Source organism: Aegilops tauschii, chromosome 7, assembly GCF_002575655.3.
Source record: "Aegilops tauschii subsp. strangulata cultivar AL8/78 chromosome 7, Aet v6.0, whole genome shotgun sequence".
NCBI classification, from domain to species: Eukaryota; Viridiplantae; Streptophyta; class Magnoliopsida; order Poales; family Poaceae; genus Aegilops; species Aegilops tauschii.
In genome coordinates this window covers 49431975-49448226 of record NC_053041.3, presented here as the reverse complement: position 1 = coordinate 49448226, position 16252 = coordinate 49431975, and the positions used below count along the sequence as shown (strand labels likewise).

The 16252-nt window shown below is 45.4% G+C and overlaps 1 protein-coding gene, 1 long non-coding RNA gene and 2 pseudogenes across 2 annotated transcripts; 2 read left to right on the top strand and 2 right to left on the bottom strand.

Moving 5' to 3' along the window:
- Positions 1 to 551: 551 nt before the first annotated feature.
- Positions 552 to 5991, top strand: LOC109739388 (uncharacterized; annotated as a pseudogene).
- Positions 5992 to 7124: 1133 nt separating this feature from the next.
- LOC109739387 (probable O-methyltransferase 2) lies at positions 7125 to 8611 on the top strand. Its single transcript, XM_020298477.4, has 2 exons — positions 7125 to 7984; positions 8080 to 8611. The coding sequence occupies exons 1-2, from the start codon at positions 7178 to 7180 to the stop codon at positions 8377 to 8379; spliced, it is 1107 nt and encodes a 368-aa protein (XP_020154066.1). The 5' UTR covers positions 7125 to 7177; the 3' UTR covers positions 8380 to 8611.
- A 3711-nt stretch (positions 8612 to 12322) lies between these two features.
- Positions 12323 to 13161, bottom strand: LOC109767661 (uncharacterized; annotated as a pseudogene).
- A 779-nt stretch (positions 13162 to 13940) lies between these two features.
- Positions 13941 to 14642, bottom strand: LOC141026592 (uncharacterized). The gene is made up of 2 exons (XR_012188950.1): positions 14400 to 14642; positions 13941 to 14148 (listed from the first exon to the last, which is right to left on the bottom strand). It is a non-coding gene; the product is annotated as an uncharacterized lncRNA (long non-coding RNA).
- Positions 14643 to 16252: the final 1610 nt, after the last annotated feature.

The following is a 16252-nucleotide window of genomic DNA, read 5'->3' as shown; positions in this document are numbered from 1 at the left end:
TCATCGAAATCTCACCGAAAGTGAAAACCATGGTCACAGGTCGCCGTAGCCACGTACATGTTCTGAAAATCATGGCATGGTGACAACAAGAGGTTGTTGCCGGCATCAATCTTGTTCTTCATTCCAAGGATTCTCAAATGCATGGGGAACCCCTTGGCTCTCAAGAGCGCCAACATTGATAGTCTAGTCAGCTCTTCTAGCCCTCTTTCGAGGAGGACCACAGAAAGAGAAGGCGGAACGAGTTCACTTAAAGACTACGTACGTGCAGAAAGGAAATCAGCTATCCCTCCCGTCCCTCCCGAGTCGCCCCCGTGCGGCGGCTGGGAGGCCTCCAGATCCCGTCGCCCCCAACTCCCCCTCTCGTCCTCCTCCTCCCTCGCCGCCGCCCGAGGGCGCGGCCAGGCAAAGCCTTGCCGTCGCCGGCGGCGGCGGGGACTAGGTGTCCTCCCGCTCGTGAGGAGCTGGCGCGGGCTGGCGCCCCCGGGCCGGAGAGTGGCGTGCGGCCGGACGTCACGACGGGGACTGGCGGCGCTCCGGCGATCCCATTCCCCATGGCAGGCGGCTTCAAGATCTGGGGCGCCACGGTCGCCATGGACGGCGGCGGCGCGGCCGGATCTGGGCTCAGGCGTGAGCTTGGTCTCCGGGTCACGGTCGGCGCGATTGCGAGTGCGACACGTCGGCATCTTTGTCTGGTCCTTGACAACCCGGACAACTCCGGGGGAAACCCTAGATCTCCATGGGATCGAGCGATGGCGGTGCTCTTGCGTCGTAGTCCCTCTTCAGGGCATCGTTTTTGAGTTTGCTATGGTCGAAGGAACCAGCGAGGCCGGCGTCGTACGCCCGGTGACGCAACTGCCGATGAAAATCGCGCCGACTGCGATCATGGCGGACGATGGCGGCGTCTTTGATGTCGTTTCCTTGTCGAGGCATCGTTGTTGCAGTTGGCGTCATCAGGCTCAGGATGCTCCAGGGGAAACCCTAGATCTGGGTCTCCCGGATCGGACGATGATGGCGTTCTTAGTAGCGCTTTCCCTCATGGGGGCATCGTTTTGGAGCAAGTGATGGCTGGAGGTGACAAGAGGAGGAGCGGTGATTTATCACACACATTGATGGTGTCAGATCTCGATGGCATGGCGCTCTGGAGATTAGGCGTCTGATGTGCGATGATGGACTCGCGCAGGAGGTCGACGCTGTCTGGCGTCGTGGTGGCGTCAGCGGCAGCTAGACCGGACAGCGTTCATGCAACAGTACAGCTCTGAAGATGGATTGGTGGCAGGTGGCTGCGACGGCCTCATACCCGGCAGGCGTCTTGGTTGAGGAACACGCCGGACTGGTTGGTGCCCATACCCGGCAGGCGTCCTGGTTGGGACCTCAGGTCTTAGATGTTAGGTCTGGCTGCGAGGTCTGTTTGGTATTAGGCCCAGACTATCAGCATCACTTCATCATTTGGATAGGAGTAGCGACACTTTTATTGCCTAGACGGTGACTTCAGTCTTACTATTGTATGACTTTGTAAGGTCTTGTGTGAATAATTAATAAGTGGTTGCATGCATTGTTCAGATGCAAAGGCGGGGTCCTCCTCTATTTCTAAAAAAACGTACGTGCAGAAAGCAATGACAGGAAGGGCTTTTGTCTAGACGAACCCTCATCATCAAGCACAAGATCATGACGCGGTTAACTTTGTGGCCGACAACAATCTTCTTGATCAGACATAAAAAAAAGATGATGTTGTGGATCTTGAGACTGATGGCCATCTTCTTGTCTAGACTACATCTTTTTACCTTTTTGTTTATTTTATTTCCAAATGTTGATGATGTTTGAAAAAATGTTTCAAAATTAGAAAATCTTCTTGTTTTTTTTAAGGTTTACATTTTTAAATGTTCATGAAATTATAAAAAGTATCAAATTTAATTTAAAAAATGTTCATATTTCCTTTAGGAAATGTTGACAGATTTAAGATTTAGTACTTTGGAAACATATATTTCGTTTGCTTAAATTTTCACAACATTTACAATGTTAGATTTTTTTAAAAATCCCTCTGTCCCAAAATAAAGTGTATCAACTTTAGTACAAAATAAGTGATCACTAAAGTAATGATCTAAACGCTCTTATATTTCTTTACAGACGGAGTACAAAATAAGTGCAGTACTAAAGTTGAGACAGTTATTTTTTGACATAGGGAGTAACTCATATACATATAAAAAATGTTCACGCATCCTTGAAATTTGTGCACACGTTTTTATAAAATTGTTCATGTAATTTTAAATTTCCAACACTTATTGTAAAAATGCATCCATATTCTTATATTAAAAAACAAAAGAAAGAAGTAAACCGGAGTAAACCCAGAAAACTAAAAAAGGTAAAAATGAAAAACCGGGTGGAGGCAGCCCAAAAATGAGCGTCCTCGAGGCTGAGGATGTTCCCCTAAAAAAAACTTCCTGCGTATCATTGCTGCAGGCCGCAGGCGCCGCCATCCCCTGCGGCAGCCGGCAACCCCCTTACCCCTCCCCTGCTCCGACGCCGGCCACCACACCAGCACTTTCGTCCTCCTTCATCCCCTGCGACACCCCCATCCCACCCCTGCCGTACGTCGCCGGCCACCAATACTCTGCTCTGCCGCCATCCCCGCGACAGCCGCCCGCCGCACTCCCGTCCGCCCCCTGCCACCACCACTGTCCTTTGTGGTCACCTACTCCGCTGCCTGGGCTATTATGCCTGGCTACGTTTTGGCCGGAATAATTTCGAAGGAGTTGGAGGCCGAAGAAGAGTTGATTTCCTTGTGCAGTACGGGTTGTGAGGAGATCCGTTGCGGTTTGTGCAGGCAACGCAGTTCAAAAGAAGTAATTTTTATATTCCTAGCTTGTTTGTTGAGGAGGCATTATCCGGATCCTCCTCCTTTTAGGATTTGTAGCTCCGGCCTAAATAAATAGAGGAGCCGTTGCCACGGACCCAATAAGGTCGAACTGCCCAGCCTAGGCGTCCCGACATCAACCGAAGCCGGTTGCTGATCGATCAGCCATGAAGAACAAAAGCGGTCGCCGCAGGCGCAATGTAAGTTTTTCTCTTTTGTGCTTGATGTTTCCGCTTCATGTAAGGCTCGTCCTCATAAGGCTGGTTGTTCATTGTTCCAGCTAAATGCACACCAAAAAACAACTCCAAACAAAGCCGCTGCTGGAGATGGGAACGAAGACATGCTTAGCAAGCTGCCCAACGACCTTTTGCTCAACATTCTAGAGAGGGTGGACACGCTCGACGCAATAAGGGCCTGCGTCCTATCCAAGCAAATGCTGAAGCTCCCCACCATGTTCTCACACTTCTTCCTAAGTGTTAGTTCCATCCCAGCCTACCATGACAAGGCTCGTGTTTCCAGCCTCAGCGTCAGCGACATGCTCCGAACCAACACTGTTTTGGCACATGTAACGGATAACATCTTGAGCACAAGGAGCCCGGAGATCGCCATCAGCAAACTCAAAATCAGGTTCATTTTGATGCAGCGTGACTCCCTCGTCATTGGCAACTCTGTTGCCCGCGCCATGGCAACCCAGAAGGTTGATGCAACCGAGTTTGAGATTGTGACAGAGAAGGCCTATAAGATCTGCTCTCCTGATGATCTCCTCCAGTACGGGAAGCACTTCAATGATTTTATCGGTGCTTGTCCGGATGCATTTGCCGGCCTTAGGTGCCTCGATCTGGCTGCGCAATATGAAGTTTGGTGAACTAGACATCCCCAACATTCTCAGCACTTGCAAGCTATTGGAGTCTTTGCGTTTGACCCATTGCGACTCAGGGATCCATTCTGTGCTGCAAGTAGAGCATGCTCGACTTATTGAGCTCGAGGTTGACAATGGGAAATTTGAGAGAGTTGAGCTGACATGTCTGCCAAAACTCCAACAGGTGACCTATAATAATTGGTTCTCTTATGAAGATCCCATGTATTTTGGTTTTGTGCCACAACTTTCAAAACTGAGCCTTATTAAAACTGGCTCCCGTTTTCAAAAGACCCTTGAGTTAAGTCAGTTCCTTGTTAATGTTCCTTCCATAAGCGATCTCCATCTGGATTTTAGAAGTGAAAATATTTGGGTTATCCCAGAAAGCCCGGAACTGCTCACCCCTGTGCTCGGCAAACTACAACTTGTGAATCTGGATCATCTTCCTGAAGGATGTGATTTACCTTGGACAATGTTTATTCTTGAAGCTGCACACTCCCTCAAAGAGCTGTGCATCACAGTATGGGATCATTGCTGCATAATGTTCACAGGCACAGAGTTCCGGAAGGAAAATGGTTTGTGCGACAAGGCAGACCTGAAGTGGAAGCCTTATACCGCTGGTTTCAAGCACAAGAATCTGGTTAAGCTCACCATCTATGGCTTCCAGCCCGACGACAACTTTGTGCGACATGTACGACATTATAAGTTTATCTAGATTCTCATCATGTTCCAATCACGTGACATTGTAAATTTATCAGGATCATCTCCATGTTCTGACCCATAAGACATTGTAACCTTTTCTCGGTCATCTTCATGTTCTGACCCATATGACATTGTAAGTTTATCTGGATCTTCTTCATATTGTGACCCATATGACATCGTAAGTTTTTCTGGATCCTCTTCATGTTGTGTCACATATGACATTGTAAGTTTATGTGGACTCCCTTCGAGTTCTGACCAATATGACATTGTAATTCTTTTTGGTTCCTCTTCACGTGTTTTTTGTAAGTTTACCTGGACCCTCTTCAAGTTCTGGCTCATATGACATTGTAAGTCTTTTTTGGATCCCCTTCATGTTCTGACTCAGAGAGCTCCTTTAAACCATCTTCAAGTTGAGATGCAATATGAACATGTTTATCTCCGTTATCATCTTCTAGTTTGCCTCTTCCATATTCTGGTCCAATTTTCCGCAGTCCTTTGACAAACTTGAGGTCACTGGATCCAATAGTAATGTCATCTAGAGAGGAACACACCGGATGCACATATGAAATGATAATGATTATGAGTAGTTTCATAGTAGTAAGAACAAGTAGCACAAATTCAAATTAGACGAGGCACTGAACGCATGCAAACACAGTAATTATGCTAAATACATAGACTGTATTGTGGCGATCTATCTGTGCATTAGAGTCATCACAACAACAACAATAACAACAACCACCCAAACCAAACACATGTTTGCAGTATGCATAGAGAAATAAATGAAATTAATCATTGATATCCATATGTGTATGGAAGAGATAGATTGAAACACAATCTTTTACCATATCTAGTGAACATTGTATTCGATGCATCTAGACATTCATTAATCCCCAAAAAAAATCTATTAGTTTTAGTCTTGAACTATGTATGGCGTAGGTTTAATTTACAGTCAGGTCCAAAACCATACAACATCAATTATCAAAACCATTGAGATGTACAAAGAATATGTTTCGTGATATTTCTGTGCATTAGAGTCATCACAACAACAAAACTAACCGAACTCACGTTTGTGCAGTATACATGCAGAAATAAATGAAACTAATATTTGATATGCATATGCCAGTGAAAGGGCTAGACCGAAACACAATATTTTATTTTAGTGAACAATGTCTTTTATTGCATCTAAACATTTATTAATCGCCATTTATTTTTTACTATTTTTACTCTTCAACTATTGCTTGGGTTTAATTCTCACTCAGCTCCGAAACCATTAAGTTATACAATCGATTATCAAACCAATGAGACCAGGATCGCCAAGGTTAGATTGTCTCTGGGTGGAATAGAAGTCATCGCGCGTGCCTATGCAGGAGAGAGAGAGAGAGAGAGAGAGAGAGAGAGAGAGAGAGAGAGAGAGAGAGAGAGAGCATCTTGTTGGGCTATCAAATCACTGATAGCTGGGGGCATTGGAGTTTTGGGAAGCACTGCCTCCCAGTACTTCGTTGGCGTTAACGATCGCGAGTTTGGCGATGTCGCCATGGCAGCATCAGTGAAACTCGCATGCTGACTGTCTCCTCCAGCAATCTGCAGTCACCACAACGAGTAAGAACGTGTACACTAACTACATAGCTACTCCCTCTTGTAAAGAAATATAAGAGCGTTTAGATCACTAAAGCAGTGATCTAAACACTCTTATATTTGTTTACGGAGGGAGTATCAAATTCGTGTGTGCAGAAAAATCTGATAGAAGAATATGCATGCCGTATAAACCAGTGCTCCTATATATACTCACCAAAAGAAGTGATATAAGTGGCAGTAATAAATCCATGGCGTGTGTTGTTATGTGTTGCATCGCCAGATAGACGGGGGCCCTATTTATAGTCCAAAGAGGGAGCCAGTGGCATAAATTATTGCTTTGAAATTAATATAAATGTCACTAACACTGCAAGCTGGCCTATACTGAGCACTGACGTGAGTGGCTCATTAACATAATAAAAAATAAATGGTGGTTTGGACACTTTTTTTTTGCCAATGCAGTGCGTTGGACGCTGACCACTTGTTGCGTGCGTTCTCTGCGTTTGTTTCTTTATTAGATATAAGACCTGTGGTTGTGTAATCATCTATCGATCAGATATGCTGAACGATATACCCTGCCGACAGATGTGAGCAAATGAACGTTACATGGGCCATTGTCTCGCATAATGTTCGGTGGTCTCAGAATTTTGATATAATTTTTATCATCTTTGAGGTGCTTTGTACGTTTGGTGAATTTTGATAAGTTGTACTACTAAGTTAGTGACTATTAATGGATCGGGGGGAATATCATTTCAGTTTTGCATCCAAATAGTCGACCATCCAGACATTTCTGTAGTGCTGCAAACTTGTGTGTGTCCTTCAAAGAAAAAACTTGTTCGTGTAGGAGTGCATATCATTAAACACATATTTATACTTTATTGTCTCGTGCGTCGCGTGTGACTGATTTGAGTCCCATGTACAGTTACATATTCATACTTTATATACCCATGCGTGCCGCGTGATTTACTTTAGCTGTCACCTTTGCCTCCACGGTTATCCAAACATGAATACGTTCGCTGCTCCTCAACAGTAGCTGAGCTACCGATGCTGGTAGGCTAGTGCTACCAATTTACTATCAACGACATTTGCATAGACACCAGTGAGCTCTCAAAGCAAGCAATATATAGCACCACACACTCGTCATAGAAGTATAGAACTGAACACAAAAGGGGAGAGTGGCCAGAAAGAGAGGAGCAATGGCGGCTCAGGCACAGACCATAGAGGTTCCCACGGACGCTGAGCTGCTGCAGGCACAAGCTGACCTGTGGCGCCACAGCCTCTACTACCTCTCCTCCATGGGTCTACGCTGCACCGTTGAGCTCGAGATCCCGACTGCCATCCACCGCCTCGGCGGGGCTGTCACGCTGCCTGACCTGATGTCCGCGCTGTCCCTTCCCTCGGCTAAGATGCCATTTCTCCGCCGGGTCATGTGCGTGCTCGTCACGTCGGGCATCTTCGCTGCCGACAGTGACTCCGGGTCTGAGGTGATCTACCGCCTCACACCGTTGTCCCGCATCCTGGTGCACGGTGTAGTGGCGGATGAGCACCACAGCCAGAAGTATTTTGTGCTTGGCGTGACCTCGCCGCATTATACGGAAGCGGCGATGGGGCTGGCCGGCTGGTTCAAGAAGGACCATGAGCCACCGGTGCCGTCACCCTTCGAGGACATCTTCGGGGTGCCGCTCTGTGATGACAGAACGCCGCTCCTAGACAAGGAGCTGGACGATGTTGTCACTCAAGGCTTGGCTGCCCACGACAACCTGGGGATTGCCACTGTAATGCGGGAGTGTCATGATCTTTTCAAAGGGCTAGACTCATTGACTGACTGTGGCGGTGGTGACGGCACGACGGCAAGAGCCATCATCAAGGCTTACCCACACATCAAGTGCACTGTGCTAGACCTTCCGAAGGTGGTCGACAAAGCCCCAACGGATGGTGTCGTTACCTATGTCGCAGGTGACTTGTTCCATTCTGTCCCATCAGCACAAGCTGTGATGCTCAAGGTAGATAGTAACAATTCAAGAGAGAATGCTTAAATTTTTGTCTTACAAAAATTATTATTTGGAACTTGATCTTGATGCTTTGCACATTATTGCAGCTTGTGCTACACTTCTGGAGCGATGAGGATTGTGTGAAAATCCTAGCTCAGTGCAAGAAGGCCATTCCTTCGCGCGAGGAGGGAGGGAAGATAATAATCATTGAAATTGTGGTTGGACCTTCCTTAGGGCCAATAATGTTTGAAGCCCAACTCCTTATGGATATGCTCATGATGGTGAACTCAAAAGGGCGTCAACGGGATGAAAATGAATGGAGCAAACTATTCACTAAAGCGGGGTTCACGGACTACAAAATTGTGAAGAAACTAGGAGCTCGATGTGTCATTGAGGTCTATCCATAAGATATTGTGCTATAGGCACGTGAATAAAGGGAGTGCCTATTACCATAAAGGTAAGTTGCATGGACCGTAACTAGTTTAAGTGCCCAGCTTAATCCATTGCTTTATGGTCCGTGCAATGTTGGCTTTGGGAAGTAATAAAGCACTTGGCGTGCATCTTCTATCATGTTGCTAAAGATGGTTTGTTGTATGTCATCGATCTATTATATGTTTTATAAGAAATATCTTCTTGACCCTTCTGGCAGCTTTTGCCGAGTACTGGACTCGATAAAGGTACCCTTAGGCTGCGCTTGGAATGGATGTAATGAAATGCGGGTGTATTTTCTATTCGGGTGTAACTTACCCGCCGAGTGCAGTTCCCAGGCGGAACCGAAAACGACGGGCGGAGGCTTGTATTCTCAAGTGTATTTGGAATGAAAACGTTAATGCAAACAGGGCCTTACCAAGTGCTGCTCTCGGCAGCTGCGGCGCTTGGATGCCCACTGTCAACATCCAAGATGTAGTTTGCCAAGCTTGTAAGTTGTGTACAGATGGTTTGCCGAGTTTCATTTGCCGTGCGCCCATGAGTGGGAGCTCCGGCTCACAGCTTGGAACTGGGCAAAGACGAGTAGTGTCTTCTGATTCATAAAACAAATGACCATAAGCATGACCATGCTTTGACTTTCTATTCTCTGAGTGCCCTAAAGCAAAGCCAAGAAAGCTAGTTGCTGTCTTGTTCTTGATCGCGTACGTCCATACCCAGCAGAAATTGAGAGAAGTGCATATTTCAATCCCGAACTCTTGCCCTAGTCTAATTTACAACCCCGAACTTCAATACCATCTAAATTACAACTCCCAACTCTCAAAACCGACCAGAATTCAACCCTTCTCTCCCTGTTGACCGGTTTTGGCCTAGTTGACCGGTTTTGACCCGTTGACTAGTGAACAGTAAATTTTAAAAAATAAAAAAATTCGTTTTTTCTTTCATAAGGTGAAAAATAGAAAAGTAGTTTTTCTTTTTTGAATTTACTATTCACCAAGTCAACAGGTCAAAACCGGTCAACTTGGTCAAAACCAGTCAAGAGGTAGAGAAGGGTTGAATCCTGACCGGTTTCGAGAGTTGGGGGTTGTAATTTAGACGGTATTGAAGTTTGGGGTTGTAAAGTAGACTAGGGCAAGAGTTCGGGGTTGAAATATGTACTTCTCTCGCAGAAATCCCATGGATTGGATCCGATTGGAGCTAGCTGTTGTGAAGCCAATACGGCGGTAACATGGAGTTGCAGGTGAAATCGAGCGCCGTGACGTTGGGCCAGAAGAAACGGATCTGACATGCCAGTCGCGTCCAGTACTTGACGGCCACCAGCCCGCCCACCTCCCACCGCCCTCCATGGTGGCGCGGCCGGCACCGTCAAGCGGCACCGCCATGTAACCCAGCGACTGGCAGCACTACTCCGCTGCCTGGGCTATATATTATGCCTGGCTACGTTTTGGGCGGAAAAATTTCGAAGGAGTCGGAGGCCGAAGAAGAGTTGATTTCCTTGTGCAGTACAGTACGAGAAGAGAGGAGATCTGTTCTGGGTTTTTTTTTTTTTTTGAGGGAAGGAGATCTATTCTGGTTTGTGCAGCAAGCGCAGTCCAAAAGGAGTAAATTTTATTCCTAGCTCGTATGTTGAGGAGGTACAATATGGATCCTGTTGCGGAGGTATATAATCCGGATACTCCTTTTTGGATTTGCAAAGCGGAAAATCTACCGTGCACGGGACCTCCCGTGCCTGCATCGGCCGCTCGCTGATGGATCATGATCCGAGCGCCGCTGAAGTTTTTTTTCATTGTTTATTGAATACTCCTACATTGGAGAATGCCAATACAGCACAATACAGCGTACAATGTGTTAGATTGTACTCTAGCAGTTGTCCTTACATGCGTACGTATGTCATCATTTTACATAAAGGTGCAAGAGAATGAATAGACAGTATATTACATGCATATCCATTTGTTCTATCCCTCTCCCACTAAAAACTTCCATTTTATTTTTCATGTGAAATGTTAAATGACTCATTACTTTCGAATCAAATATTTGTTTTTGAATTTTTTTATATATTTGAACTCCTAGTGCCAAAATCTTTAAAACAAGACCAATCTTTGTTACATTTCAAACAAGTTTAAATTTTAACGTTTCATATTTCATATGTGAAACAAACTTATTTCATTAGAAAAATGTGTAACAATTTATTTCAAAAGAGTGAAATATGTCTGGAAACATTAATTGAAATGGATGTGGCACTGAAACTGTTCTGAAGCTTAAATGGATGTGGTCAGGAAATTTTAATTTCCAATTTTAGTTTCCCACTATTATATAATGTTGCATTTCAATTTCATATTTCAGTCTCACATTTATTGAAATGGAAGCGGTACCGAAGCTGGTATGGAAATTGAAATGGATGTGGTCTGGAAATTTCATATTTCATATTTCAGTGTCACATTATATATTAGTTGCACTCCAAGTTCATATTTCAATCTCACACTAATTATAATGGATGTGGTACTGGATCTGGTCCAAAAAAATGGATGCGGTCTGAAAATTTCAATTTCAATTTCATATTTCAGTCCCCACTATTATATATTGTTATATTTCAATTTCATATTTCAGTCTCACATTTGTTGAAATGGAAGCGGTACCGAAGCTGGTATGGAAATTGAAATGGATGTGGTCTGGAAATTTCATATTTCATATTTCAGTGTCACATTATATATTAGTTGCACTCCAAGTTCATATTTCAATCTCACACTAATTATAATGGATGTGGTACTGGATCTGGTCCAAAAAAATGGATGCGGTCTGAAAATTTCAATTTCAATTTCATATTTCAGTCCCCACTATTATATATTGTTATATTTCAATTTCATATTTCAATCTCACATTTGTTGAAATGGATGCAGTACCGAAACTGGTACGGAAATTGAAATGGATGTGGTCTGGAAATTTCATATTTCATATTTCAGTGTCACATTATATATACTAGTTGCATTCCAATTTTATATTTTAGTCTCACATTAATTGTAATGAAAATTGAAATGGATGCGGTCTGGAAATTTCATATTTCAGTCTCACATTATGTATACCAGTTGCATTTCAATTTCGTATTTTTAATATCACATTAATTGAAATGGATGCGGCACTAAAACTGGTCTGGAAATTGAAATAAATGCTATCTGAAAATTTCAATTTCATATTTCAGTGTCACATTATATATACTAGTTGCATTCTAGTTTCATGTATCAATCTCACAGTAATTGTGAAATATGTTTTCTTTTTAGTTGAGTGAAATATGTTATTTGGAATAGGTGAAATAAAATTACTTGAAATGTATACAATATTGGTCTTATTTTACAGTTCTTGATGCGAACTATTCAAATGTATAAAAATATCACCAATCAGATTCATGGTTCAAAATATATCACTCTCCAAAAAATTCATTATGTATGTACTAGTTGGTGAGAGAGATAAGTAGGTGCGAGAGAAAAATAACTACTATTCAAATGAGAGGAGAAGTGACCGTGGACGCAAAAGGTGGCCAGAAGACATGCCCAAAGATGAATACAAAAGAGCATATAGCAATACTATAGCCAATACATAACTGCATGGTCAGGAATCTCCAACAGATCAAGGGCGCATACATGCACGGGACCTCTCGTGCACGGGAGAATTCCTTTTATCTGAAGAGGTATTGTTATTCTGGCCTTGAATGAGCAGCGAACTTGAAGATGATTACGACACTTCGTTAAGCTATGGACTATCTCTTATATGCTGGATCCAGAAAGATTGTTCCTTATTTTGAAATGCTTCGAAAATCCTCTAATCTTTTGTGATGCTAGCATTTGTCAAGACATTGAAAACCTGACCTGGGTAGACTTGGTTGAATTATATCATGCATCATAGTTTGTTAACTAACTTTGCCAGGTATCTTTAGCTCGAACTCTGTGAATGACCCTGCAACAATAATGATGTTGGTCGAAGCTAAAAGCTGAAAATGTAGCGTGTTGCCGGCTTCCATAATGTCAGAATTCTAGTCGTAGGGGCACGACGAGAAGGTTCAATTGCTGAGGCATGCACCCCCCCCCCCCCCCCCCAGCGTCGCTCTGCCCACGGGCGACTCGGGAGCCCTCCTCCTCCTCCTCCCCATGCCGCCGCCGGTGCTCCTTGCAGGGCAAAGCCCTAGCAAATCTGCTGGCGGGACTTCGCTCCCAGGCGGCCTCCCCCCTCGAGCGTGCGGCTCGATTAGGCTGACAGAGCTATGCTTCTCCGAGCCTAGGGTATCGCGATGGCAGCCTTAGATCCATAGGGTCGGGCCTCTGGACCTGGCGTGGCGAGCAAGCGGGCGGCGCGACGCGACCCTTGGGGGGCGCGGGTGCGGCTGCTTGGTTGTGCCCCGACTGATCCGGGTGGCGGAGGCTGCGGGCGCCAGCGCGGCGGCGGCCATGCTCGATGGCGACAAGGTGTAGGTGGTAGGTCCCCGCGAGGGCGCCGCTAGCCCTGCTCGACGCGTCCCCCTACGGTTGCCGGCCTTGTTTGGCAGCCATCCGGGTGCTGCTGCACTGCGAGGACCGGTGCTTCCCTACATCGACGGTGATGATACGTGGTTCCCCTCTCGGTGCTGGTGGTCCTCTCTGGCGATCTGCTTCCCTGTCTCCTGTCTGCTCTGCTTCAGCGGTACTTGGGGTTCTGACCTTGGGCCGGAGCGAAATCCCTGCGCGGTGATGGCCTGCGCTGACAACGGCGACACCTGAGGGTGCCGATACCTCCATGGAGGCGCTGTCATGGCCCGGACTGGACCCTCTCCTCGAGCACCGAGGGAGACCTTGGTCCAGTTCATTGGACAAGGCAGCGGCGGCGTCTCAACGATGTTCCCTTTTTGAAGGCGCTGCTTGGGTTGACCTTGGAGTGCCTGATGCAGCAGCTGGAGATGGTGGCCTCCCCCGTCTTCCCGGCGAGGCTTGCTGGTAATGCGATGCTGTGATGAGGGCTGCAACATAGAGCCTGGGTGTCTGGGGTGCAATGTACGCCGACGTCGGCATTTCCAAGATGATGGCTTTGCCCGTTATGGCGGGGTCCTGCCATCCACCTGCCGTCTCCTAGGCACATATGGGTGGAAGGTACGTTGGTCCGGAAAACCCTGGAGATGTGGTCTTCTTCATAGATGTGGTCTTCATATAGGCGCCTGGCAACAGCTATGACGCGGCCATGAGGCTCTGAGTCTAGCTACCTCGCCATTGATGGTTGGAGGTTGGACAAGGCAAGACCTTTCGTTGTTGCGGTCTGTAGTTGGTTGTACCTCCTCACCTGTTGTTTTGGTGAGGACGATGGTGTGTGTGTGTGTGTCCCTCCTCCCGAGATGTTGTACCTGTACTGCTGTTCTCTTCTTGTTCAACTAGGTAGGAATTGCGGCTTGCCGCACCCGGCAGAGGTGCTGCCGGGTTCAGTCATATCCACCACGCCGGGTACAATCATATCCAATTCGATAATATAGTCATTGGAGCATTGAAAATATAAAAAAAACATGATATTCAACACAAGACCACACTAATATCACAATCACAAAGCTGGATGCAAATAGAACAATAAACACAGTCATATCACAAACGGATCCCATATAACAACTCAACACAACCAGCTACATACATCTCACAGTCCACCATAGTAATACAATAGATACATGTAGCAACATAAAGGCCAAGAAACGAACAGCATGAGCATACAACCTCTCCTGCATGAGCGATTGGAATGTACTCCCTCTGTTCATAAATATAAGGGTTATATTTAAAAACCAAGGGAGTAGAACCTTAAATAAACTCATCTTTAAATATCAGTTTAATCTTACAGTTAATAGTGTGTGCATAATGAATCTTGCAGCAGGCATAGGGAAAATGCATATAGATGCTTTTTTAAGGTCTAACATAGACGTACTCTTTTCCATGCAAAGAAACTTCAGAAAATCATTAACCACCGAAGAGAAAAGGTTGTTAGTCAAGGTCAGGTCACTCACCACCTTCATGTAATTTCTTCGAGGACTTCAGCATCAAGGAATAGCGCCATACTTCTCCTTTCTTCTTCTCTAAATGAAGTGACGCTTTGCTCATTCTAATGATGGTTCTATGACGACGGGTGCTGAGACGAATAAGAAAACATATGCGTGAGTATTTCTCGTGAAGTGTAGTATAAGCTTTGAAGTACCGAGAGTTGCAAATTGAACTCAACGTCGAAATAGGTCTGAACAAAACAAAATAAACTTTTATCTTCTATGAAAGCTGGGTGCAAAATGACCAATCTGGTAAAGCCATGGGATTTCAATAATCTGTAAGATGTAATACACACAAACATTATAGCTATGAACATTGCAATTTAAAAGCCAAGCTACTCCCAAGTAAAAGTAAGCAATGTTGATGAAGCAACAAAAGGTGATAGATTTGCTATCAGAAATAAAACCATCAGAAGTTATATGCACCACAACACCGAAGGTTGCATAGCAAACCACATAACAAAACTGAAGAAAAAAGAAGCAGAGATGACATGGAGAGCAAAATAATAGATAAACAACCTAGCTGTTTGAGAAGCATTGCAAATTGAGCTCCTGAAATATCAGGGAAGTCACCGATGACATTTACCAGACAAACACTCTACAAGTTCCAGAAACACCAAGTTTTTTAGGGTTCCAGAAACACGAAGTTATAGATCAGTGCAGCATCAACTGTATATACACACACCATAACTAAACAATGTGAATTTGCGTTTACTTACGTAAATAAACCCACCTTTCTGAAGATCTCATCCAATCACCCATCAAGCATAAATACAAATTTGAGTTAGTTCATTTAAACGCAAAAACTGGATAAACCAAAGCAAGCAGACCAACAACACACTTACATAAAGTACTTAGGTAGATCCATCTCGACTACCCTGTCACTGACTCACTACTCGTCTTTTAGCACCAATATAGCAAACAAAAGAACGAAAAACTTTTCTGCAAAGAGCAAGGGCAAGGGTAGATACCAAATTTGTCTCCTGATCGACAATGGAAAAGAGCAATGTACCAAATAAAGCAAGGAAGGCAACAAAAAAACTCCTTCTGCAGGGACCAAGGACATGCCTAGAATCTATACCTATTGCTATCCTCGACACCTTGTGCAGAAAAATAAATGTGGCAATACTCATGACATCCCCATTTGTTGCTGTGCATATTAACTGGGGCAACACATGAGGTACAGGCTAGCACCCAAACTCACAATTGCACAAAGCATATGTCGGTCATCGCCATTCACTCCAATGGAATGGCGGCCACATGGTACCAATCAAAATTAAGAACACCCACATGGCAGGGCACACGACTGCGATGAATTGCTGTATGGCCTCATCATCCTTGTCGCCTCTGCCCAAATTATAAATGCCCAATAACTCTGGAACGGGACATAGACAGTTGTCCGGTTTGTCAGAGACGAATCCCATGCTGGCCATCTAAGTACAATCAGGCACCATGGTTGCAAAGCATGGCCTACCTCATCGGCGAAGAGCAGGGCCGAGGCGTCGACCCCGACGTGGTAGAGGAGCCAGGCCGCCTGCCTGCACCCCGCCATCCTGCTTCGGCGCATGTTCACCACCGGCACCGCTGCCGCCTGGCCGTCTGCCTTGCCCGACTGCATCCACGCGTAGCATATCGCCGCCACGATCGAGCTCACACCTGCTCCAAATGAACACCAGAAATCGCAAGTGAGCAAGCAATACTGGTGGTTAGATAGGAAGGCGTCGAGGTGGGCGACGCCGTCGTTGAAACCGTCAATGGCGGGGGAGCCAGAAGGTGCATGCCCTCGGGGATTATAAGTTATCGCATTGTTAAAGGTCAGC